The 26019-nt window shown below is 45.3% G+C and overlaps 1 protein-coding gene across 1 annotated transcript in view; it reads left to right on the top strand.

The window, feature by feature from the left end:
• The window catches only part of LOC147113116 (inositol-trisphosphate 3-kinase B-like), a 224573-nt gene that overhangs the window by 178916 nt on the left and 19638 nt on the right, over positions 1 to 26019 (top strand). Inside the window, exon 6 of the mRNA XM_085997993.1 lies at positions 21117 to 21188. Coding sequence (XP_085854119.1) covers positions 21117 to 21188 — 72 coding nt within the window. The remainder of the gene's footprint in view (positions 1 to 21116; positions 21189 to 26019) is intronic.

Here is a 26019-nt window from a genome sequence, read left to right as displayed (position 1 = left end):
TGTTGTCTCCAGTAATTCTCCTGTTGTCTCCAGTAATTCTCCTGTTGTCTCTCCAGTAATTCTCCTGTTGTCTCCAGTAATTCTCCTGTTGTCTCCAGTAATTCTCCTGTTGTCTCTCCAGTAAATCTCCTGTTGTCTCCAGTAATTCCCCTGTTGTCTCTCCAGTAATTCTCCTGTTGTCTCTCCAGTAATTCTCCTGTTGTCGCCAGTAATTCTCCTGTTGTCGCCAGTAATTCCCCTGTTGTCTCTCCAGTAATTCTCCTGTTGTCTCTCCAGTAATTCTCCTGTTGTCTCTGCAGTAATTCTCCTGTTGTCTCTCCAGTAATTCTCCTGTTGTCTCCAGTAATTCTCCTGTTGTCTCTCCAGTAATTCTCCTGTTGTCTCCAGTAATTCTCCTGTTGTCTCTTCAGTAATTCTCCTGTTGTCTCCAGTAATTCTCCAGTTGTCTCCACTAATTCTCCTGTTGTCTCTCCAGTAATTACCCTGTTGTATCCAGTAATTCTCCTGTTGTCTCCAGTAATTCTCCTGTTGTCTCTCCAGTAATCCTCCTGTTGTCTCTCCAGTAATTCTCCTGTTGTCTCCAGTAATTCTCCTGTTGTCTCTTCAGTAATTGCCCTGTTGTCTCCAATAATTCTCCTGTTGTCTCTCCAGTAATTCTCCTGTTGTCTCCAGTAATTCTTCTGTTGTCTCTCCAGTAATTCTCCTGTTGTCTCCAGTAATTCTCCTGTTGTCTCTCTCGTAATTCTCCTGTTGTCTCTCCAGTAATTCTCCTGTTGTTTCCAGTAATTCTCCTGTTGTCTCTCCAGTAATTCCCCTGTTGTCTCTCCAGTAATTCTCCTGTTGTCTCGCCAGTAATTCTCCTGTTGTCTCCAGTAATTCTCCTGTTGTCTCTCCAGTAATTCTCCTGTTGTCTCTCCAGTAATTCCACTGTTATCTCCAGTAATTCTCCTGTTGTCTCCAGTAATTCTCCTGTTGTCTCTCCAGTAATTCTCCTGTTGTCTCCAGTAATTCCCCTGTTGTCTCTCTAGTAATTCCCCTGTTGTCTCTCCAGTAATTCCCCTGTTGTCTCCAGTAATTCTCCTGTTGTCTCCAGTAATTCTCCTGTTGTCTCCAGTAATTCTCCTGTTGTCTCTCCAGTAATTCTCCTGTTGTCTCTCCAGTAATTCTCCTGTTGTCTCTCCAGTAATTCTCCTGTTGTCTCCAGTAATTCTCCTGTTGTCTCCAGTAATTCCCCTGTTGTCTCTCCAGTAATTCTCCTGTTGTCTCCAGTAATTCTCCTGTTGTCTCCAGTAATTCTCCTGTTGTCTCCAGTGATTCTCCTGTTGTCTCTCCAGTAATTCTCCTGTTGTCTCTCCAGTAATTCTCCTGTTGTCTCCAGTAATTCTCCTGTTGTCTCCAGTAATTCTCCTGTTGTCTTTCCAGTAATTCTCCTGTTGTCTCCAGTAATTCCCCTGTTGTCTCTCCAGTAATTCTCCTGTTGTCTCCAGTAATTCTCCTGTTGTCTCCATTAATTCTCCTGTTGTCTCCAGTAATTCTCCTGTTGTCTCTCCAGTAATTCTCCTGTTGTCTCCAGTAATTCTCCTGTTGTCTCCAGTAATTCTCCTGTTGTCTCCAGTAATTCCCCTGTTGTCTCTCCAGTAATTCCCCTGTTGTCTCCAGTAATTCTCCTGTTGTCTCCAGTAATTCTCCTGTTGTCTCCTGTAATTCTCCTGTTGTCTCTCCAGTAAATCTCCTGTTGTCTCCAGTAATTCCCCTGTTGTCTCTCCAGTAATTCTCCTGTTGTCGCCAGTAATTCTCCTGTTGTCGCCAGTAATTCCCCTGTTGTCTCTCCAGTAATTCTCCTGTTGTCTCTCCAGTAATTCTCCTGTTGTCTCTCCAGTAATTCTCCTGTTGTCTCTGCAGTAATTCTCCTGTTGTCTCTCCAGTAATTCTCCTGTTGTCTCCAGTAATTCTCCTGTTGTCTCTTCAGTAATTCTCCTGTTGTCTCCAGTAATTCTCCTGTTGTCTCCAGTAATTCTCCTGTTGTCTCTCCAGTAATAATCCTGTTGTCGCTCCAGTAATTCTCCAGTTGTCTCCACTAATTCTCCTGTTGTCTCTCCAGTAATTACCCTGTTGTATCCAGTAATTCTCCTGTTGTCTCCAGTAATTCTCCTGTTGTCTCTCCAGTAATCCTCCTGTTGTCTCTCCAGTAATTCTCCTGTTGTCTCCAGTAATTCTCCTGTTGTCTCTTCAGTAATTGCCCTGTTGTCTCCAGTAATTCTCCTGTTGTCTCTCCAGTAATTCTCCTGTTGTCTCTAGTAATTCTCCTGTTATCTCCCCAGTAATTCTCCTGTTGTCTTTCCAGTAATTCTCCTGTTGTCTCCAGTAATTCTCCTGTTGTCTCTCCAGTAATTCTCCTGTTGTCTCTCCAGTAATTCGCCTGTTGTCTCTCCAGTAAATCTCCTGTTGTCTCTCCAGTAATTCTCCTGTTTTCTCCAGTAATTCTCCTGTTGTCTCTCCAGTAATTCTCGTGTTGTCTCTCCAGTAATTCTCCTGTTGTCTCTCCAGTAAATCTCCTGTTGTCTCCAGTAATTCTCCTGTTGTCTCTCCAGTAATTCTCCTGTTGTCTCTCCAGTAAATCTCCTGTTGTCTCTCCAGTAATTCCCCTGTTGTCTCCAGTAATTCTCCTGTTGTCTCCAGTAATTCTCCTGTTGTCTCCAGTAATTCTCCTGTTGTCTCTCCACTAATTCTCCTGTTGTCTCTCCAGTAATTACCCTGTTGTATCCAGTAATTCTCCTGTTGTCTCCAGTAATTCTCCTGTTGTCTCTCCAGTAATCCTCCTGTTGTCTCTCCAGTAATTCTCCTGTTGTCTCCAGTAATTCTCCTGTTGTCTCTTCAGTAATTGCCCTGTTGTCTCCAGTAATTCTCCTGTTGTCTCTCCAGTAATTCTCCTGTTGTCTCTAGTAATTCTCCTGTTATCTCCCCAGTAATTCCCCTGTTGTCTCTCCAGTAATTCTCCTGTTGTCTCTCTACTAATTCTCCTGTTGTCTCTCCAGTAATTCTCCTGTTGTCTCTCCAGTAATTCCCCTGTTGTCTCTCCAGTAATTCTCCTGTTGTCTCCAGTAATTCTCCTGTTGTCTCTCCAGTAATTCTCCTGTTGTCTCTCCTGTAATTCTCCTGTTGTCTCTCCAGTAATTCTCCTGTTGTCTCTCCAGTAATTCTCCTGTTGTCTCCAGTAATTCTCCTGTTGTCTCTCCAGTAATTCTCCTGTTGTCTCCAGTAATTCTCCTGTTGTCTCTCTCGTAATTCTCCTGTTGTCTCTCCAGTAATTCTCCTGTTGTTTCCAGTAATTCTCCTGTTGTCTCTCCAGTAATTCCCCTGTTGTCTCTCCAGTAATTCTCCTGTTGTCTCGCCAGTAATTCTCCTGTTGTCTCCAGTAATTCTCCTGTTGTCTCTCCAGTAATTCTCCTGTTGACTCTCCAGTAATTCCCCTGTTGTCTCTCCAGTAATTCTCCTGTTGTCTCTCCAGTAATTCCACTGTTATCTCCAGTAATTCTCCTGTTGTCTCCAGTAATGCTCCTGTTGTCTCTCCAGTAATTCTCCTGTTGTCTCCAGTAATTCCCCTGTTGTCTCTCTAGTAATTCCCCTGTTGTCTCTCCAGTAATTCCCCTGTTGTCTCCAGTAATTCTCCTGTTGTCTCCAGTAATTCTCCTGTTATCTCCAGTAATTCTCCTGTTGTCTCTCCAGTAATTCTCCTGTTGTCTCTCCAGTAATTCTCCTGTTGTCTCCAGTAATTCTCCTGTTGTCTCCAGTAATTCTCCTGTTGTCTTTCCAGTAATTCTCCTGTTGTCTCCAGTAATTCCCCTGTTGTCTCTCCAGTAATTCTCCTGTTGTCTCCAGTAATTCTCCTGTTGTCTCCATTAATTCTCCTGTTGTCTCCAGTAATTCTCCTGTTGTCTCTCCAGTAATTCTCCTGTTGTCTCTCCAGTAATTCTCCTGTAGTCTCCAGTAATTCTCCTGTTGTCTCCAGTAATTCTCCTGTTGTCTCCAGTAATTCCCCTGTTGTCTCTCCAGTAATTCCCCTGTTGTCTCCAGTAATTCTCCTGTTGTCTCCAGTAATTCTCCTGTTGTCTCCAGTAATTCTCCTGTTGTCTCTCCAGTAAATCTCCTGTTGTCTCCAGTAATTCCCCTGTTGTCTCTCCAGTAATTCTCCTGTTGTCGCCAGTAATTCTCCTGTTGTCGCCAGTAATTCTCCTGTTGTCTCTCCAGTAATTCTCCTGTTGTCTCTCCAGTAATTCTCCTGTTGTCTCTGCAGTAATTCTCCTGTTGTCTCTCCAGTAATTCTCCTGTTGTCTCCAGTAATTCTCCTGTTGTCTCTCCAGTAATTCTCCTGTTGTCTCCAGTAATTCTCCTGTTGTCTCTTCAGTAATTCTCCTGTTGTCTCCAGTAATTCTCCTGTTGTCTCCAGTAATTCTCCTGTTGTCTCTCCAGTAAAATCCTGTTGTCGCTCCAGTAATTCTCCAGTTGTCTCCAGTAATTCTCCTGTTGTCTCTCCAGTAACTACCCTGTTGTATCCAGTAATTCTCCTGTTGTCTCCAGTAATTCTCCTGTTGTCTCTCCAGTAATCCTCCTGTTGTCTCTCCAGTAATTCTCCTGTTGTCTCCAGTAATTCTCCTGTTGTCTCTTCAGTAATTGCCCTGTTGTCTCCAGTAATTCTCCTGTTGTCTCTCCAGTAATTCTCCTGTTGTCTCCAGTAATTCTCCTGTTGTCTCTCCAGTAATTCTCCTGTTGTCTCCAGTAATTCTCCTGTTGTCTCTCCAGTAATTCCCCTGTTGTCTCTCCAGTAATTCTCCTGTTGTCTCGCCAGTAATTCTCCTGTTGTCTCCAGTAATTCTCCTGTTGTCTCTCCAGTAATTCTCCTGTTGACTCTCCAGTAATTCCCCTGTTGTCTCTCCAGTAATTCTCCTGTTGTCTCTCCAGTAATTCCACTGTTATCTCCAGTAATTCTCCTGTTGTCTCCAGTAATTCTCCTGTTGTCTCTCCAGTAATTCCCCTGTTGTCTCCAGTAATTCTCCTGTTGTCTCCAGTAATTCTCCTGTTGTCTCCAGTAATTCTCCTGTTGTCTCTCCAGTAATTCTCCTGTTGTCTCTCCAGTAATTCTCCTGTTGTCTCTCCAGTAATTCTCCTGTTGTCTCTCCAGTAATTCTCCTGTTGTCTCCAGTAATTCTCCTGTTGTCTCCAGTAATTCCCCTGTTGTCTCTCCAGTAATTCTCCTGTTGTCTCCAGTAATTCTCCTGTTGTCTCCAGTAATTCTCCTGTTGTCTCCAGTGATTCTCCTGTTGTCTCTCCAGTAATTCTACTGTTGTCTCTCCAGTAATTCTCCTGTTGTCTGCAGTAATTCTCCTGTTGTCTCCAGTAATTCTCCTGTTGTCTTTCCAGTAATTCTCCTGTTGTCTCCAGTAATTCCCCTGTTGTCTCTCCAGTAATTCTCCTGTTGTCTCCAGTAATTCTCCTGTTGTCTCCATTAATTCTCCTGTTGTCTCCAGTAATTCTCCTGTTGTCTCTCCAGTAATTCTCCTGTTGTCTCCAGTAATTCTCCTGTTGCCTCCAGTAATTCTCCTGTTGTCTCCAGTAATTCCCCTGTTGTCTCTCCAGTAATTCCCCTGTTGTCTCCAGTAATTCTCCTGTTGTCTCCAGTAATTCTCCTGTTGTCTCCAGTAATTCTCCTGTTGTCTCTCCAGTAAATCTCCTGTTGTCTCCAGTAATTCTCCTGTTGTCGCCAGTAATTCCCCTGTTGTCTCTCCAGTAATTCTCCTGTTGTCTCTCCAGTAATTCTCCTGTTGTCTCTGCAGTAATTCTCCTGTTGTCTCTCCAGTAATTCTCCTGTTGTCTCCAGTAATTCTCCTGTTGTCTCTCCAGTAATTCTCCTGTTGTCTCCAGTAATTCTCCTGTTGTCTCTTCAGTAATTCTCCTGTTGTCTCCAGTAATTCTCCTGTTGTCTCCAGTAATTCTCCTGTTGTCTCTCCAGTAATAATCCTGTTGTCGCTCCAGTAATTCTCCAGTTGTCTCCACTAATTCTCCTGTTGTCTCTCCAGTAATTACCCTGTTGTATCCAGTAATTCTCCTGTTGTCTCCAGTAATTCTCCTGTTGTCTCTCCAGTAATCCTCCTGTTGTCTCTCCAGTAATTCTCCTGTTGTCTCCAGTAATTCTCCTGTTGTCTCTTCAGTAATTGCCCTGTTGTCTCCAGTAATTCTCCTGTTGTCTCTCCAGTAATTCTCCTGTTGTCTCTAGTAATTCTCCTGTTATCTCCCCAGTAATTCTCCTGTTGTCTTTCCAGTAATTCTCCTGTTGTCTCCAGTAATTCTCCTGTTGTCTCTCCAGTAATTCTCCTGTTGTCTCTCCAGTAATTCGCCTGTTGTCTCTCCAGTAAATCTCCTGTTGTCTCTCCAGTAATTCTCCTGTTGTCTCCAGTAATTCTCCTGTTGTCTCTCCAGTAATTCTCGTGTTGTCTCTCCAGTAATTCTCCTGTTGTCTCTCCAGTAAATCTCCTGTTGTCTCCAGTAATTCTCCTGTTGTCTCTCCAGCAATTCTCCTGTTGTCTCTCCAGTAATTCTCCTGCTGTCTCTCCAGTCATTCTCCTGTTGTCTCTCCAGTAATTCTCCTGTTGTATCTCCAGTAATTCTCCTGCTGTCTCTCCAGTCATTCTCCTGTTGTCTCTCCAGTAATTCTCCTGTTGTATCTCCAGTAATTCTCCTGTTGTCTCCAGTAATTCTCCTGTTGTCTCTCCAGTAATTCTCCTGTTGTCTCCAGTAATTCTCCTGTTGTCTCCAGTAATTCTCCTGTTGTCTCTCCAGTAATTCTCCTGTTGTCTCTCCAGTAATTCTCCTGTTGTCTCTCCAGTAATTCTCCTGTTGTCTCTCCAGTAATTCTCCTGTTGTCTCTCCAGTAAATCTCCTGTTGTCTCTCCAGTAATTCCCCTGTTGTCTCCAGTAATTCTCCTGTTGTCTCCAGTAATTCTCCTGTTGTCTCCAGTAATTCTCCTGTTGTTTCTCCAGTAATTCTCCTGTTGTCTCTCCAGTAATTCTCCTGTTGTCTCTCCAGTAAATCTCCTGTTGTCTCTCCAGTAATTCTCCTGTTGTCTCCAGTAATTCTCCTGTTGTCTCCAGTAATTCTCCTGTTGTCTCCAGTAATTCTCCTGTTGTTTCTCCAGTAATTCTCCTGTTGTCTCTCCAGTAATTCTCCTGTTGTCTCTCCACTAATTCTCCTGTTGTCTCTCCAGTAATTACCCTGTTGTATCCAGTAATTCTCCTGTTGTCTCCAGTAATTCTCCTGTTGTCTCTCCAGTAATCCTCCTGTTGTCTCTCCAGTAATTCTCCTGTTGTCTCCAGTAATTCTCCTGTTGTCTCTTCAGTAATTGCCCTGTTGTCTCCAGTAATTCTCCTGTTGTCTCTCCAGTAATTCTCCTGTTGTCTCTAGTAATTCTCCTGTTATCTCCCCAGTAATTCTCCTGTTGTCTTTCCAGTAATTCTCCTGTTGTCTCCAGTAATTCTCCTGTTGTCTCTCCAGTAATTCTCCTGTTGTCTCTCCAGTAATTCGCCTGTTGTCTCTCCAGTAAATCTCCTGTTGTCTCTCCAGTAATTCTCCTGTTGTCTCCAGTAATTCTCCTGTTGTCTCTCCAGTAATTCTCGTGTTGTCTCTCCAGTAATTCTCCTGTTGTCTCTCCAGTAAATCTCCTGTTGTCTCCAGTAATTCTCCTGTTGTCTCTCCAGCAATTCTCCTGTTGTCTCTCCAGTAATTCTCCTGCTGTCTCTCCAGTCATTCTCCTGTTGTCTCTCCAGTAATTCTCCTGTTGTATCTCCAGTAATTCTCCTGCTGTCTCTCCAGTCATTCTCCTGTTGTCTCTCCAGTAATTCTCCTGTTGTATCTCCAGTAATTCTCCTGTTGTCTCCAGTAATTCTCCTGTTGTCTCTCCAGTAATTCTCCTGTTGTCTCCAGTAATTCTCCTGTTGTCTCCAGTAATTCTCCTGTTGTCTCTCCAGTAATTCTCCTGTTGTCTCTCCAGTAATTCTCCTGTTGTCTCTCCAGTAATTCTCCTGTTGTCTCTCCAGTAATTCTCCTGTTGTCTCTCCAGTAAATCTCCTGTTGTCTCTCCAGTAATTCCCCTGTTGTCTCCAGTAATTCTCCTGTTGTCTCCAGTAATTCTCCTGTTGTCTCCAGTAATTCTCCTGTTGTTTCTCCAGTAATTCTCCTGTTGTCTCTCCAGTAATTCTCCTGTTGTCTCTCCAGTAATTCTCCTGTTGTCTCCAGTAATTCTCCTGTTGTCTCCAGTAATTCTCCTGTTGTCTCCAGTAATTCTCCTGTTGTCTCTCCAGTAATTCTCGTGTTGTCTCCATTAATTCAACTGTTGTCTCTCCAGTAATTCTCCTGTTTTCTCTCCAGTAATTCTCCTGTTGTCTCTCCAGTAATTCCCCTGTTGTCTCTCCAGTAATTCTCCTGTTGTCTCTCCCGTAATTCTCCTGTTGTCTCTCCAGTAATTCTCCTGTTGTCTCTCCAGTAATTCTCCTGTTGTCTCTCCAGTAATTCTCCTGCTGTCTCTCCAGTAATTCTTCTGTTGTCTCTCCAGTAATTCCCCTGTTTTCTCTCCAGTAATTCTCCTGTTGTCTCCAGTAATTCTCCTGTTGTCTCTCCAGTAATTCTCGTGTTGTCTCCAGTAATTCAACTGTTGTCTCTCCAGTAATTCTCCTGTTGTCTCTCCAGTAATTCTCCTGTTGTCTCTCCAGTAATTCCCCTGTTGTCTCTCCAGTAATTCTCCTGTTGTCTCTCCAGTAATTCCCCTGTTGTCTCCAGTAATTCTCCTGTTGTCTCTCCAGTAATTCTCCTGTTGTCTCTCCAGTAATTCCCCTGTTGTCTCCAGTAATTCTCCTGTTGTCTCTCCAGTAATTCTCCTGTTGTCTCTCCAGTAATTCCCCTGTTGTCTCCAGTAATTCTCCTGTTGTCTCTCCAGTAATTCTCCTGTTGTCTCTCCAGTAATTCCCCTGTTGTCTCCAGTAATTCTCCTGTTGTCTCTCCAGTAATTCCCCTGTTGTCTCCAGTAATTCTCCTGTTGTCTCCAGTAATTCTCCTGTTGTCTCCAGTAATTCTCCTGTTGTTTCTCCAGTAATTCTCCTGTTGTCTCTCCAGTAATTCTCCTGTTGTCTCTCCAGTAATTCTCCTGTTGTCTCCAGTAATTCTCCTGTTGTCTCCAGTAATTCTCCTGTTGTCTCCAGTAATTCTCCTGTTGTCTCTCCAGTAATTCTCGTGTTGTCTCCATTAATTCAACTGTTGTCTCTCCAGTAATTCTCCTGTTTTCTCTCCAGTAATTCTCCTGTTGTCTCTCCAGTAATTCCCCTGTTGTCTCTCCAGTAATTCTCCTGTTGTCTCTCCCGTAATTCTCCTGTTGTCTCTCCAGTAATTCTCCTGTTGTCTCTCCAGTAATTCTCCTGTTGTCTCTCCAGTAATTCTCCTGCTGTCTCTCCAGTAATTCTTCTGTTGTCTCTCCAGTAATTCCCCTGTTTTCTCTCCAGTAATTCTCCTGTTGTCTCCAGTAATTCTCCTGTTGTCTCTCCAGTAATTCTCGTGTTGTCTCCAGTAATTCAACTGTTGTCTCTCCAGTAATTCTCCTGTTGTCTCTCCAGTAATTCTCCTGTTGTCTCTCCAGTAATTCCCCTGTTGTCTCTCCAGTAATTCCCCCGTTGTCTCTCCAGTAATTCTCCTGTTGTCTCTCCAGTAATCCCCTGTTGTCTCTCCACTAATTCTCCTGTTGTCTCCCCAGTAATTCTCCTGATGTCTCCAGTAATTCTCCTGTTGTCTCTCTCGTAATTCTCCTGTTGTCTCTCCAGTAATTCTCCTGTTGTTTCCAGTAATTCTCCTGTTGTCTCTCCAGTAATTCCCCTGTTGTCTCTCCAGTAATTCTCCTGTTGTCTCGCCAGTAATTCTCCTGTTGTCTCCAGTAATTCTCCTGTTGTCTCTCCAGTAATTCTCCTGTTGACTCTCCAGTAATTCCCCTGTTGTCTCTCCAGTAATTCTCCTGTTGTCTCTCCAGTAATTCCACTGTTATCTCCAGTAATTCTCCTGTTGTCTCCAGTAATTCTCCTGTTATCTCCAGTAATTCTCCTGTTGTCTCTCCAGTAATTCTCCTGTTGTCTCTCCAGTAATTCTCCTGTTGTCTCCAGTAATTCTCCTGTTGTCTCCAGTAATTCTCCTGTTGTCTTTCCAGTAATTCTCCTGTTGTCTCCAGTAATTCCCCTGTTGTCTCTCCAGTAATTCTCCTGTTGTCTCCAGTAATTCTCCTGTTGTCTCCATTAATTCTCCTGTTGTCTCCAGTAATTCTCCTGTTGTCTCTCCAGTAATTCTCCTGTTGTCTCCCCAGTAATTCTCCTGTTGTCTCCAATAATTCTCCTGTTGTCTCCAGTAATTCTCCTGTTGTCTCCAGTAATTCCCCTGTTGTCTCTCCAGTAATTCCCCTGTTGTCTCCAGTAATTCTCCTGTTGTCTCCAGTAATTTTCCTGTTGTCTCCAGTAATTCTCCTGTTGTCTCTCCAGTAAATCTCCTGTTGTCTCCAGTAATTCCCCTGTTGTCTCTCCAGTAATTCTCCTGTTGTCGCCAGTAATTCTCCTGTTGTCGCCAGTAATTCTCCTGTTGTCTCTCCAGTAATTCTCCTGTTGTCTCTCCAGTAATTCTCCTGTTGTCTCTGCAGTAATTCTCCTGTTGTCTCTCCAGTAATTCTCCTGTTGTCTCCAGTAATTCTCCTGTTGTCTCTCCAGTAATTCTCCTGTTGTCTCCAGTAATTCTCCTGTTGTCTCTTCAGTAATTCTCCTGTTGTCTCCAGTAATTCTCCTGTTGTCTCCAGTAATTCTCCTGTTGTCTCTCCAGTAATAATCCTGTTGTCGCTCCAGTAATTCTCCAGTTGTCTCCAGTAATTCTCCTGTTGTCTCTCCAGTAACTACCCTGTTGTATCCAGTAATTCTCCTGTTGTCTCCAGTAATTCTCCTGTTGTCTCTCCAGTAATCCTCCTGTTGTCTCTCCAGTAATTCTCCTGTTGTCTCCAGTAATTCTCCTGTTGTCTCTTCAGTAATTGCCCTGTTGTCTCCAGTAATTCTCCTGTTGTCTCTCCAGTAATTCTCCTGTTGTCTCCAGTAATTCTCCTGTTGTCTCTCCAGTAATTCTCCTGTTGTCTCCAGTAATTCTCCTGTTGTCTCTCCAGTAATTCCCCTGTTGTCTCTCCAGTAATTCTCCTGTTGTCTCGCCAGTAATTCTCCTGTTGTCTCCAGTAATTCTCCTGTTGTCTCTCCAGTAATTCTCCTGTTGACTCTCCAGTAATTCCCCTGTTGTCTCTCCAGTAATTCTCCTGTTGTCTCTCCAGTAATTCCACTGTTATCTCCAGTAATTCTCCTGTTGTCTCCAGTAATTCTCCTGTTGTCTCTCCAGTAATTCCCCTGTTGTCTCCAGTAATTCTCCTGTTGTCTCCAGTAATTCTCCTGTTGTCTCTCCAGTAATTCTCCTGTTGTCTCTCCAGTAATTCTCCTGTTGTCTCTCCAGTAATTCTCCTGTTGTCTCTCCAGTAATTCTCCTGTTGTCTCCAGTAATTCTCCTGTTGTCTCCAGTAATTCCCCTGTTGTCTCTCCAGTAATTCTCCTGTTGTCTCCAGTAATTCTCCTGTTGTCTCCAGTAATTCTCCTGTTGTCTCCAGTGATTCTCCTGTTGTCTCTCCAGTAATTCTCCTGTTGTCTCTCCAGTAATTCTCCTGTTGTCTCCAGTAATTCTCCTGTTGTCTCCAGTAATTCTCCTGTTGTCTTTCCAGTAATTCTCCTGTTGTCTCCAGTAATTCCCCTGTTGTCTCTCCAGTAATTCTCCTGTTGTCTCCAGTAATTCTCCTGTTGTCTCCATTAATTCTCCTGTTGTCTCCAGTAATTCTCCTGTTGTCTCTCCAGTAATTCTCCTGTTGTCTCCAGTAATTCTCCTGTTGTCTCCAGTAATTCCCCTGTTGTCTCTCCAGTAATTCCCCTGTTGTCTCCAGTAATTCTCCTGTTGTCTCCAGTAATTCTCCTGTTGTCTCCAGTAATTCTCCTGTTGTCTCTCCAGTAAATCTCCTGTTGTCTCCAGTAATTCTCCTGTTGTCGCCAGTAATTCCCCTGTTGTCTCTCCAGTAATTCTCCTGTTGTCTCTCCAGTAATTCTCCTGTTGTCTCTGCAGTAATTCTCCTGTTGTCTCTCCAGTAATTCTCCTGTTGTCTCCAGTAATTCTCCTGTTGTCTCTCCAGTAATTCTCCTGTTGTCTCCAGTAATTCTCCTGTTGTCTCTTCAGTAATTCTCCTGTTGTCTCCAGTAATTCTCCTGTTGTCTCCAGTAATTCTCCTGTTGTCTCTCCAGTAATAATCCTGTTGTCGCTCCAGTAATTCTCCAGTTGTCTCCACTAATTCTCCTGTTGTCTCTCCAGTAATTACCCTGTTGTATCCAGTAATTCTCCTGTTGTCTCCAGTAATTCTCCTGTTGTCTCTCCAGTAATCCTCCTGTTGTCTCTCCAGTAATTCTCCTGTTGTCTCCAGTAATTCTCCTGTTGTCTCTTCAGTAATTGCCCTGTTGTCTCCAGTAATTCTCCTGTTGTCTCTCCAGTAATTCTCCTGTTGTCTCTAGTAATTCTCCTGTTATCTCCCCAGTAATTCTCCTGTTGTCTTTCCAGTAATTCTCCTGTTGTCTCCAGTAATTCTCCTGTTGTCTCTCCAGTAATTCTCCTGTTGTCTCTCCAGTAATTCGCCTGTTGTCTCTCCAGTAAATCTCCTGTTGTCTCTCCAGTAATTCTCCTGTTGTCTCCAGTAATTCTCCTGTTGTCTCTCCAGTAATTCTCGTGTTGTCTCTCCAGTAATTCTCCTGTTGTCTCTCCAGTAAATCTCCTGTTGTCTCCAGTAATTCTCCTGTTGTCTCTCCAGCAATTCTCCTGTTGTCTCTCCAGTAATTCTCCTGCTGTCTCTCCAGTCATTCTCCTGTTGTCTCTCCAGTAATTCTCCTGTTGTATCTCCAGTAATTCTCCTGCTGTCTCTCCAGTCATTCTCCTGTTGTCTCTCCAGTAATTCTCCTGTTGTATCTCCAGTAATTCTCCTGTTGTCTCCAGTAATTCTCCTGTTGTCTCTCCAGTAATTCTCCTGTTGTCTCCAGTAATTCTCCTGTTGTCTCCAGTAATTCTCCTGTTGTCTCTCCAGTAATTCTCCTGTTGTCTCTCCAGTAATTCTCCTGTTGTCTCTCCAGTAATTCTCCTGTTGTCTCTCCAGTAATTCTCCTGTTGTCTCTCCAGTAAATCTCCTGTTGTCTCTCCAGTAATTCCCCTGTTGTCTCCAGTAATTCTCCTGTTGTCTCCAGTAATTCTCCTGTTGTCTCCAGTAATTCTCCTGTTGTTTCTCCAGTAATTCTCCTGTTGTCTCTCCAGTAATTCTCCTGTTGTCTCTCCAGTAAATCTCCTGTTGTCTCTCCAGTAATTCTCCTGTTGTCTCCAGTAATTCTCCTGTTGTCTCCAGTAATTCTCCTGTTGTCTCCAGTAATTCTCCTGTTGTTTCTCCAGTAATTCTCCTGTTGTCTCTCCAGTAATTCTCCTGTTGTCTCTCCACTAATTCTCCTGTTGTCTCTCCAGTAATTACCCTGTTGTATCCAGTAATTCTCCTGTTGTCTCCAGTAATTCTCCTGTTGTCTCTCGAGTAATCCTCCTGTTGTCTCTCCAGTAATTCTCCTGTTGTCTCCAGTAATTCTCCTGTTGTCTCTTCAGTAATTGCCCTGTTGTCTCCAGTAATTCTCCTGTTGTCTCTCCAGTAATTCTCCTGTTGTCTCCAGTAATTCTCCTGTTATCTCCCCAGTAATTCTCCTGTTGTCTTTCCAGTAATTCTCCTGTTGTCTCCAGTAATTCTCCTGTTGTCTCTCCAGTAATTCTCCTGTTGTCTCTCCAGTAATTCGCCTGTTGTCTCTCCAGTAAATCTCCTGTTGTCTCTCCAGTAATTCTCCTGTTGTCTCCAGTAATTCTCCTGTTGTCTCTCCAGTAATTCTCGTGTTGTCTCTCCAGTAATTCTCCTGTTGTCTCTCCAGTAAATCTCCTGTTGTCTCCAGTAATTCTCCTGTTGTCTCTCCAGCAATTCTCCTGTTGTCTCTCCAGTAATTCTCCTGCTGTCTCTCCAGTCATTCTCCTGTTGTCTCTCCAGTAATTCTCCTGTTGTATCTCCAGTAATTCTCCTGCTGTCTCTCCAGTCATTCTCCTGTTGTCTCTCCAGTAATTCTCCTGTTGTATCTCCAGTAATTCTCCTGTTGTCTCCAGTAATTCTCCTGTTGTCTCTCCAGTAATTCTCCTGTTGTCTCCAGTAATTCTCCTGTTGTCTCCAGTAATTCTCCTGTTGTCTCTCCAGTAATTCTCCTGTTGTCTCTCCAGTAATTCTCCTGTTGTCTCTCCAGTAATTCTCCTGTTGTCTCTCCAGTAATTCTCCTGTTGTCTCTCCAGTAAATCTCCTGTTGTTTCTCCAGTAATTCTCCTGTTGTCTCTCCAGTAATTCTCCTGTTGTCTCTCCAGTAAATCTCCTGTTGTCTCTCCAGTAATTCTCCTGTTGTCTCCAGTAATTCTCCTGTTGTCTCCAGTAATTCTCCTGTTGTCTCCAGTAATTCTCCTGTTGTCTCTCCAGTAATTCTCGTGTTGTCTCCATTAATTCAACTGTTGTCTCTCCAGTAATTCTCCTGTTTTCTCTCCAGTAATTCTCCTGTTGTCTCTCCAGTAATTCCCCTGTTGTCTCTCCAGTAATTCTCCTGTTGTCTCTCCAGTAATTCTCCTGTTGTCTCTCCAGTAATTCTCCTGTTGTCTCTCCAGTAATTCTCCTGTTGTCTCTCCAGTAATTCTCCTGCTGTCTCTCCAGTAATTCTTCTGTTGTCTCTCCAGTAATTCCCCTGTTTTCTCTCCAGTAATTCTCCTGTTGTCTCCAGTAATTCTCCTGTTGTCTCTCCAGTAATTCTCGTGTTGTCTCCAGTAATTCAACTGTTGTCTCTCCAGTAATTCTCCTGTTGTCTCTCCAGTAATTCTCCTGTTGTCTCTCCAGTAATTCCCCTGTTGTCTCTCCAGTAATTCCCCTGTTGTCTCTCCAGTAATTCTCCTGTTGTCTCTCCAGTAATCCCCTGTTGTCTCTCCACCAATTCTCCTGCTGTCTCCCCAGTAATTCTCCTGTTGTCTCTCCAGTAATCCCCTGTTGTCTCTCCACTAATTCTCCTGTTGTCTCTCCAGTAATTCCCCTGTTGTCTCTCCAGTAATTCCCCTGTTGTATCTCCAGTAATTCCCCTGTTGTCTCTCCAGTAATTCTCCTGTTGTCTCTCTACTAATTCTCCTGTTGTCTCTCCAGTAATTCTCCTGTTGTCTCTCCAGTAATTCCCCTGTTGTCTCTCCAGTAATTCTCCTGTTGTCTCCAGTAATTCTCCTGTTGTCTCTCCAGTAATTCTCCTGTTGTCTGTCCAGTAATTCTCCTGCTGTCTCTCCAGTCATTCTCCTGTTGTCTCTCCAGTAATTCTCCTGTTGTATCTCCAGTAATTCTCCTGCTGTCTCTCCAGTCATTCTCCTGTTGTCTCTCCAGTAATTCTCCTGTTGTATCTCCAGTAATTCTCCTGTTGTCTCCAGTAATTCTCCTGTTGTCTCTCCAGTAATTCTCCTGTTGTCTCCAGTAATTCTCCTGTTGTCTCCAGTAATTCTCCTGTTGTCTCTCCAGTAATTCTCCTGTTGTCTCTCCAGTAATTCTCCTGTTGTCTCTCCAGTAATTCTCCTGTTGTCTCTCCAGTAATTCTCCTGTTGTCTCTCCAGTAAATCTCCTGTTGTCTCTCCAGTAATTCCCCTGTTGTCTCCAGTAATTCTCCTGTTGTCTCCAGTAATTCTCCTGTTGTCTCCAGTAATTCTCCTGTTGTTTCTCCAGTAATTCTCCTGTTGTCTCTCCAGTAATTCTCCTGTTGTCTCTCCAGTAAATCTCCTGTTGTCTCTCCAGTAATTCTCCTGTTGTCTCCAGTAATTCTCCTGTTGTCTCCAGTAATTCTCCTGTTGTCTCCAGTAATTCTCCTGTTGTCTCTCCAGTAATTCTCGTGTTGTCTCCAGTAATTCAACTGTTGTCTCTCCAGTAATTCTCCTGTTGTCTCTCCAGTAATTCTCCTGTTGTCTCTCCAGTAATTCCCCTGTTTTCTCTCCAGTAATTCTCCTGTTGTCTCTCCAGTAATTCCCCTGTTGTCTCTCCAGTAATTCTCCTGTTGTCTCTCCAGTAATTCTCCTGTTGTCTCTCCAGTAATTCTCCTGTTGTCTCTCCAGTAATTCTCCTGTTGTCTCTCCAGTAATTCTCCTGCTGTCTCTCCAGTAATTCTTCTGTTGTCTCTCCAGTAATTCCCCTGTTTTCTCTCCAGTAATTCTCCTGTTGTCTCCAGTAATTCTCCTGTTGTCTCTCCAGTAATTCTCGTGTTGTCTCCAGTAATTCAACTGTTGTCTCTCCAGTAATTCTCCTGTTGTCTCTCCAGTAATTCTCCTGTTGTCTCTCCAGTAATTCCCCTGTTGTCTCTCCAGTAATTCCCCTGTTGTCTCTCCAGTAATTCTCCTGTTGTCTCTCCAGTAATCCCCTGTTGTCTCTCCACTAATTCTCCTGTTGTCTCCCCAGTAATTCTCCTGTTGTCTCTCCAGTAATCCCCTGTTGTCTCTCCACTAATTCTCCTGTTGTCTCTCCAGTAATTCCCCTGTTGTCTCTCCAGTAATTCCCCTGTTGTATCTCCAGTAATTCCCCTGTTGTCTCTCCAGTAATTCTCCTGTTGTCTCTCTACTAATTCTCCTGTTGTCTCTCCAGTAATTCTCCTGTTGTCTCTCCAGTAATTCCCCTGTTGTCTCTCCAGTAATTCTCCTGTTGTCTCCAGTAATTCTCCTGTTGTCTCTCCAGTAATTCTCCTGTTGTCTCTCCAGTAATTCTCCTGTTGTCTCTCCAGTAATTATCCTGTTGTCTCCAGTAATTCTCCTGTTGTCTCTCCAGTAATTCTCCTGTTGTCTCTCCAGTAATTCCCCTGTTGTCTCTCCAGTAATTCCCCTGTTGTCTCTCCAGTAATTCTCCTGTTGTCTCTCCAGTAATTCTCCTGTTGTCTCCAGTAATTCCCCTGTTGTCTCTCTAGTAATTCTCCTGTTGTCTCTCCAGTAATTCCACTGTTATCTCCAGTAATTCTCCTGTTGTCTCCAGTAATTCTCCTGTTGTCTCTCCAGTAATTCTCCTGTTGTCTCCAGTAATTCCCCTGTTGTCTCTCTAGTAATTCTCCTGTTGTCTCTCCAGTAATTCCACTGTTATCTCCAGTAATTCTCCTGTTGTCTCCAGTAATTCACCTGTTGTCTCCAGTAATTCTCCTGTTGTCTCTCCAGTAATTCTCCTGTTGTCTCTCCAGTAATTCTCCTGTTGTCTCCAGTAATTCTCCTGTTGTCTCCAGTAATTCTCCTGTTGTCTCCAGTAATTCTCCTGTTGTCTTTCCAGTAATTCTCCTGTTGTCTCCAGTAATTCCCCTGTTGTCTCTCCAGTAATTCTCCTGTTGTCTCCAGTAATTCTCCTGTTGTCTCCATTAATTCTCCTGTTGTCTCCAGTAATTCTCCTGTTGTCTCTCCAGTAATTCTCCTGTTGTCTCCAGTAATTCTCCTGTTGTCTCCAGTAATTCTCCTGTTGTCTCCAGTAATTCCCCTGTTGTCTCTCCAGTAATTCCCCTGTTGTCTCCAGTAATTCTCCTGTTGTCTCCAGTAATTCTCCTGTTGTCTCCAGTAATTCTCCTGTTGTCTCTCCAGTAATTCTCCTGTTGTCTCCAGTAATTCTCCTGTTGTCTCCAGTAATTCCCCTGTTGTCTCTCCAGTAATTCTCCTGTTGTCTCTCCAGTAATTCTCCTGTTGTCTCTCCAGTAATTCTCCTGTTGTCTCCAGTAATTCTCCTGTTGTCTCTCCAGTTATTCTCCTGTTGTCTCCAGTAATTCCCCTGTTGTCTCTCCAGTAATTCTCCTGTTGTCTCCAGTAATTCTCCTGTTGTCTCCAGTAATTCACCTGTTGTCTCCAGTAATTCTCCTGTTGTCTCTCCAGTAATTCTCCTGTTGTCTCTCCAGTAATTCTCCTGTTGTCTCCAGTAATTCTCCTGTTGTCTCCAGTAATTCTCCTGTTGTCTCCAGTAATTCTCCTGTTGTCTTTCCAGTAATTCTCCTGTTGTCTCCAGTAATTCCCCTGTTGTCTCTCCAGTAATTCTCCTGTTGTCTCCAGTAATTCTCCTGTTGTCTCCATTAATTCTCCTGTTGTCTCCAGTAATTCTCCTGTTGTCTCTCCAGTAATTCTCCTGTTGTCTCCAGTAATTCTCCTGTTGTCTCCAGTAATTCTCCTGTTGTCTCCAGTAATTCCCCTGTTGTCTCTCCAGTAATTCCCCTGTTGTCTCCAGTAATTCTCCTGTTGTCTCCAGTAATTCTCCTGTTGTCTCCAGTAATTCTCCTGTTGTCTCTCCAGTAATTCTCCTGTTGTCTCCAGTAATTCTCCTGTTGTCTCCAGTAATTCCCCTGTTGTCTCTCCAGTAATTCTCCTGTTGTCTCTCCAGTAATTCTCCTGTTGTCTCTCCAGTAATTCTCCTGTTGTCTCCAGTAATTCTCCTGTTGTCTCTCCAGTTATTCTCCTGTTGTCTCCAGTAATTCTCCTGTTGTCTCTTCAGTAATTCTCCTGTTGTCTCCAGTAATTCTCCTGTTGTCTCCAGTAATTCTCCTGTTGTCTCTCCAGTAATAATCCTGTTGTCGCTCCAGTAATTCTCCAGTTGTCTCCAGTAATTCTCCTGTTTTCTCTCCAGTAATTCTCCTGTTGTCTCCAGTAATTCTCCTGTTGTCTCTCCAGTAATCCTCCTGTTGTCTCTCCAGTAATTCTCCTGTTGTCTCCAGTAATTCTCCTGTTGTCTCTTCAGTAATTGCCCTGTTGTCTCCAGTAATTCTCCTGTTGTCTCTCCAGTAATTCTCCTGTTGTCTCTCCACTAATTCTCCTGTTGTCTCTCCAGTAATTCCCCTGTTGTCTCTCCAGTAATTCCCCTGTTGTATCTCCAGTAATTCCCCTGTTGTCTCTCCAGTAATTCTCCTGTTGTCTCTCTACTAATTCTCCTGTTGTCTCTCCAGTAATTCTCCTGTTGTCTCTCCAGTAATTCCCCTGTTGTCTCTCCAGTAATTCTCCTGTTGTCTCCAGTAATTCTCCTGTTGTCTCTCCAGTAATTCTCCTGTTGTCTCTCCAGTAATTCTCCTGTTGTCTCTCCAGTAATTCTCCTGTTGTCTCTCCAGTAATTCTCCTGTTGTCTCCAGTAATTCTCCTGTTGTCTCTCCAGTAATTCTCCTGTTGTCTCCAGTAATTCTCCTGTTGTCTCTCTCGTAATTCTCCTGTTGTCTCTCCAGTAATTCTCCTGTTGTTTCCAGTAATTCTCCTGTTGTCTCTCCAGTAATTCTCCTGTTGTCTCTCCAGTAATTCTCCTGTTGTCTCCAGTAATTCTCCTGTTGTCTCCAGTAATTCTCCTGTTGTCTCCATTAATTCTCCTGTTGTCTCCAGTAATTCTCCTGTTGTCTCTCCAGTAATTCTCCTGTTGTCTCCAGTAATTCTCCTGTTGTCTCCAGTAATTCCCCTGTTGTCTCTCCAGTAATTCCCCTGTTGTCTCCAGTAATTCTCCTGTTGTCTCCAGTAATTCTCCTGTTGTCTCCAGTAATTCTCCTGTTGTCTCTCCAGTAATTCTCCTGTTGTCTCCAGTAATTCTCCTGTTGTCTCCAGTAATTCCCCTGTTGTCTCTCCAGTAATTCTCCTGTTGTCTCTCCAGTAATTCTCCTGTTGTCTCCATTAATTCTCCTGTTGTCTCCAGTAATTCTCCTGTTGTCTCTCCAGTAATTCTCCTGTTGTCTCCAGTAATTCTCCTGTTGTCTCCAGTAATTCCCCTGTTGTCTCTCCAGTAATTCCCCTGTTGTCTCCAGTAATTCTCCTGTTGTCTCCAGTAATTCTCCTGTTGTCTCCAGTAATTCTCCTGTTGTCTCCAGTAATTCTCCTGTTGTCTCTCCAGTAATTCTCCTGTTGTCTCTCCCGTAATTCCCCTGTTGTCTCTCCAGTAATTCTCCTGTTGTCTCTCCAGTAATTCTCCTGTTGTCTCCAGTAATTCTCCTGTTGTCTTTCCAGTAATTCTCTTGTTGTCTCTCCAGTAATTCCCCTGTTGTCTCCAGTAATTCTCCTGTTGTCTCTCCAGTAATTCTCCTGTTGTCTCTCCAGTAATTCTCCTGTTGTCTCCAGTAATTCTCTTGTTGTCTCTCCAGTAATTCTCCTGTTGTCTCTCCAATAATTCTCCTGTTGTCTCTCCAGTAATTCTCTTGTTGTCTCCAGTAATTCTCCTGTTGTCTCCAGTAATTCTCCTGTTGTCTCTCCAGTAATTCTCCTGTTGTCTCCAGTAATTCTCCTGTTGTCTCTCCAGTAATTCTCCTGTTGTCTCCAGTAATTCTCCTGTTGTCTCTCCAGTAATTCCCCTGTTGTCTCTCCAGTAATTCTCCTGTTGTCTCCAGTAATTCTCCTGTTGTCTCCAGTAATTCTCCTGTTGTCTCTCCAGTAATTCTCCTGTTGTCTCTCCAGTAATTCTCCTGTTGTCTCTCCAGTAATTCTCCTGTTGTCTCCAGTAATTCTCCTGTTGTCTCCAGTAATTCTCCTGTTGTCTCCAGTAATTCTCCTGTTGTCTCCAGTAATTCTCCTGTTGTCTCCAGTAATTCTCCTGTTGTCTCTCCAGTAATTCCCCTGTTGGCTCCAGTAATTCTCCTGTTGTCTCTCCAGTAATTCCCCTGTTCTCTCCAGTAATTCTCCTGTTGTCTCTCCAGTAATTCTCCTGTTGTCTCTCCAGTAATTCTCCTGTTGTCTCCAGTAATTCTCCTGTTGTCTCCAGTAATTCTCCTGTTGTCTCTCCAGTAATTCCCCTGTTGTCTCCAGTAATTCTCCTGTTGTCTCTCCAGTAATTCCCCTGTTCTCTCCAGTAATTCTCCTGTTGTCTCTCCAGTAATTCTCCTGTTGTCTCTCCAGTAATTCCCCTGTTGTCTCCAGTAATTCTCCTGTTGTGTCTCCATTCCAGAATAAGTACCTTGACCGCTTGAAGCTGATTCAGGATACTCTGGAGGTGTCTCCATTCTTCAGGACTCATGAGGTTGGTGTGGCCTTTCCCAGACCGTTATCGATAAACTATTATCGGGGCTTGATTGTTGCCAAGAAGACATTGGTGACTCATGCTGCATCCCCCCTACCGCCGCATCCCCCTACCCACCGTATATTAAGCTGTACTCGGAACATGTTTCCCTATCAAGTATTCCCTTGTTGAAGGTCCAGAATCTTACTGGTCACACACACACACCCAGTCTCACACACACACCCAGTCTCACACACACACCCAGTCTCACACACACACACAGTCTCTCACACACACACCCAGTCTCTCACACACACACCCAGTCTCACACACACACACCCAGTCTCACACACACACACCCAGTCTCTCACACACACCCAGTCTCACACACACACACAGTCTCTCACACACACACACCCAGTCTCTCACACACACACAGTCTCTCACACACACACCCAGTCTCACACACACACCCAGTCTCACACACACACACCCAGTCTCACACACACACACCCAGTCTCACACACACACACAGTCTCTCACACACACACCCAGTCTCTCACACACACACACCCAGTCTCACACACACACACCCAGTCTCTCACACACACACCCAGTCTCACACACACACACAGTCTCTCACACACACACCCAGTCTCACACACACACACAGTCTCTCACACACACACCCAGTCTCACACACGCACACCCAGTCTCACACACACACACCCAGTCTCTCACACACACACACAGTCTCACACACACACACCCAGTCTCTCACACACACACAGTCTCTCACACACACACCCAGTCTCTCACACACACACACAGTCTCTCACACACACAGTCTCTCACACACACACAGTCTCTCACACACACACAGTCTCTCACATACACACCCAGTCTCTCACACACACACCCAGTCTCTCACACACACACCCAGTCTCTCACACACACCCAGTCTCTCACACACACACCCAGTCTCTCACACACACACCCAGTCTCTCACACACACACCCAGTCTCTCACACACACACACAGTCTCTCACACACACACAGTCTCTCACATACACACCCAGTCTCTCACACACACACCCAGTCTCTCACACACACACCCAGTCTCTCACACACACCCAGTCTCTCACACACACACACAGTCTCACACACACACCCAGTCTCACACACACACACAGTCTCTCACATACACTCCCAGTCTCACACACACACCCAGTCTCACACACACACACAGTCTCTCACACACACACACCCAGTCTCTCACACACACACACCCAGTCTCTCACACACACACACACAGTCTCTCACACACACACACCCAGTCTCTCACACACACCCAGTCTCACACACACACCCAGTCTCTCACACACACCCAGTCTCTCTCACACACACACCCAGTCTCTCACACACACCCAGTCTCACACACACACCCAGTCTCACACACACACACACCCAGTCTCACACACACACACACAGTCTCTCACACACACCCAGTCTCACACACACACCCAGTCTCACACACACACCCAGACTCTCACACACACCCGGTCTCACACACACACCCAGTCTCACACACACACACACAGTCTCACACACACACCCAGTCTCACACACACACCCAGTCTCACACACACACACCCAGTCTCTCACACACACACACCCAGTCTCACACACACACACCCAGTCTCTCACACACACACCCAGTCTCTCACACACACACCCAGTCTCTCACACACACACCCAGTCTCTCACACACACACACCCAGTCTCACACACACACACCCAGTCTCACACACACACACCCAGTCTCACACACACACCCAGTCTCACACACACACACCCAGTCTCTCACACACACACACCCAGTCTCTCGCACACACACCCAGTCTCACACACACACACACCCAGTCTCTCACACACACACACCCAGTCTCACACACACACACACCCAGTCTCTCACACACACACCCAGTCTCACACACACACACACCCAGTCTCACACACACACACAGTCTCACACACACACCCAGTCTCTCACCCACACCCAGTCTCTCTCACACACACACCCAGTCTCTCACACACACCCAGTCTCACACACACACCCAGTCTCACACATACACACACCCAGTCTCACACACACACACACAGTCTCTCACACACACCCAGTCTCACACACACACCCAGTCTCACACACACACCCAGACTCTCACACACACCCGGTCTCACACACACACCCAGTCTCACACACACACACACAGTCTCACACACACACCCAGTCTCACACACACACCCAGTCTCACACACACACACCCAGTCTCTCACACACACACACCCAGTCTCACACACACACACCCAGTCTCTCACACACACACCCAGTCTCTCACACACACACCCAGTCTCTCACACACACACCCAGTCTCTCACACACACACACCCAGTCTCACACACACACACCCAGTCTCACACACACACACCCAGTCTCACACACACACCCAGTCTCACACACACACACCCAGTCTCTCACACACACACACCCAGTCTCTCGCACACACACCCAGTCTCACACACACACACACCCAGTCTCTCACACACACACACCCAGTCTCACACACACACACACCCAGTCTCTCACACACACACCCAGTCTCACACACACACACACCCAGTCTCACACACACACACACCCAGTCTCTCACACACACACACCCAGTCTCTCACACACACACACACAGTCTCACACACACACACCCAGTCTCACACACACACCCAGTCTCACACACACACCCAGTCTCACACACACACACAGTCTCTCACACACACACACCCAGTCTCTCACACACACCCAGTCTCACACACACACCCAGTCTCTCACACACACCCAGTCTCTCTCACACACACACCCAGTCTCTCACACACACCCAGTCTCACACACACACCCAGTCTCACACACACACACACCCAGTCTCACACACACACACACAGTCTCTCACACACACCCAGTCTCACACACACACCCAGTCTCACACACACACCCAGACTCTCACACACACCCGGTCTCACACACACACCCAGTCTCACACACACACACCCAGTCTCTCACACACACACACAGTCTCACACACACACACAGTCTCACACACACACCCAGTCTCACACACACACCCAGACTCTCACACACACCCGGTCTCACACACACACCCAGTCTCACACACACACACCCAGTCTCACACACACACCCAGTCTCACACACACACCCAGTCTCACACACACACACCCAGTCTCTCACACACACACATCCAGTCTCACACACACACACCCAGTCTCACACACACACCCAGTCTCTCACACACACACCCAGTCTCTCACACACACACCCAGTCTCTCACACACACACCCAGTCTCACACACACACACCCAGTCTCACACACACACACACCCAGTCTCACACACACACACCCAGTCTCACACACACACCCAGTCTCACACACACACACCCAGTCTCTCACACACACACACCCAGTCTCTCGCACACACACCCAGTCTCACACACACACACACCCAGTCTCTCACACACACACACCCAGTCTCACACACACACACACCCAGTCTCTCACACACACACCCAGTCTCACACACACACACACCCAGTCTCACACACACACACACCCAGTCTCTCACACACACACACCCAGTCTCTCACACACACACACAGTCTCTCACACACACACACACAGTCTCTCTCACACACACCCAGTCTCTCACACACACACCCAGTCTCTCACACACACACAGTCTCTCACACACACACCCAGTCTCTCACACACACACACCCAGTCTCTCACACACACACCCAGTCTCTCACACACACACCCAGTCTCACACACACACACCCAGTCTCTCACACACACACACCCAGTCTCTCACACACACACACCCAGTCTCTCACACACACACACCCAGTCTCACACACACACACCCAGTCTCTCACACACACACACAGTCTCTCACACACACACCCAGTCTCTCACACACACACACAGTCTCTCACACACACACACCCAGTTTCTCACACACACACCCAGTCTCACGTCATGATTCAAAAAGTGACGCGGGCAAGTGGAAGCAGAGGATTGGGTGAGAACGGCCAGGTATTTATACTACTCTATAGTTTGACAGTTAAGGTTAATAGTTTATAAAGTTTAGAAGGTCTTAATTTTTGTGGTTATAGTTTCTAAGGTCTCTGTTGTGTAGCAGGGAGTGCTAGTAAATAAGGGCTCTTGAGTATATCATTTAATTGTAGTGTAAATAGTGATATTGATTTGATCTAATTTAATTTAAATTAATTAAAGGGTAAGTCATGGCAGCACAGTTCGGCCCGTTGGCATGCTCCTCCTGCACTATGTGGGAAATCAGGGACACTTCCTGTGTCCCTAACGACCATGTGTGCGGGAAGTGTTTCCAGCTGCAGCTACTGGCAGACCGCATTGCGGCGCTGGAGCTGTGAATGGATACATACTGGAGCATTTGCGATAATGATTTGGTCACACCGCAGGTAAAGGCTGCACAGGCAGGAAGGGAATGGGTGACTGCCAGGCAGAGTAGTAGGTGCAGGCAGGTAGTGCAGGGGTCCTCTGTGGCCATCCCCCTCTCAAACAGATAGACCACTTTGGATATCGTTGAGGAAGATGGCTTATCGGGAGAAGCCAGCAGCAGCCAACTTCCTGGCACCATGGGTGGTTCTGCTGCACAGGACGGGAGGAAAAAGAGCTGGAGAGCTATAGTGATAGGGGATTCTATTATAAGGGGAATAGATAGGCGTTTCTGCGGCCGTAAATGA

Source organism: Somniosus microcephalus, chromosome 9 (genome assembly GCF_052327205.1).
Source record: "Somniosus microcephalus isolate GS21.2 chromosome 9, FLI_Smic_1.0, whole genome shotgun sequence".
Taxonomy (NCBI): Eukaryota; Metazoa; Chordata; class Chondrichthyes; order Squaliformes; family Somniosidae; genus Somniosus; species Somniosus microcephalus.
Note: the sequence above shows the minus strand (reverse complement) of the source record. Positions and strands in the feature narration are given on the sequence as shown.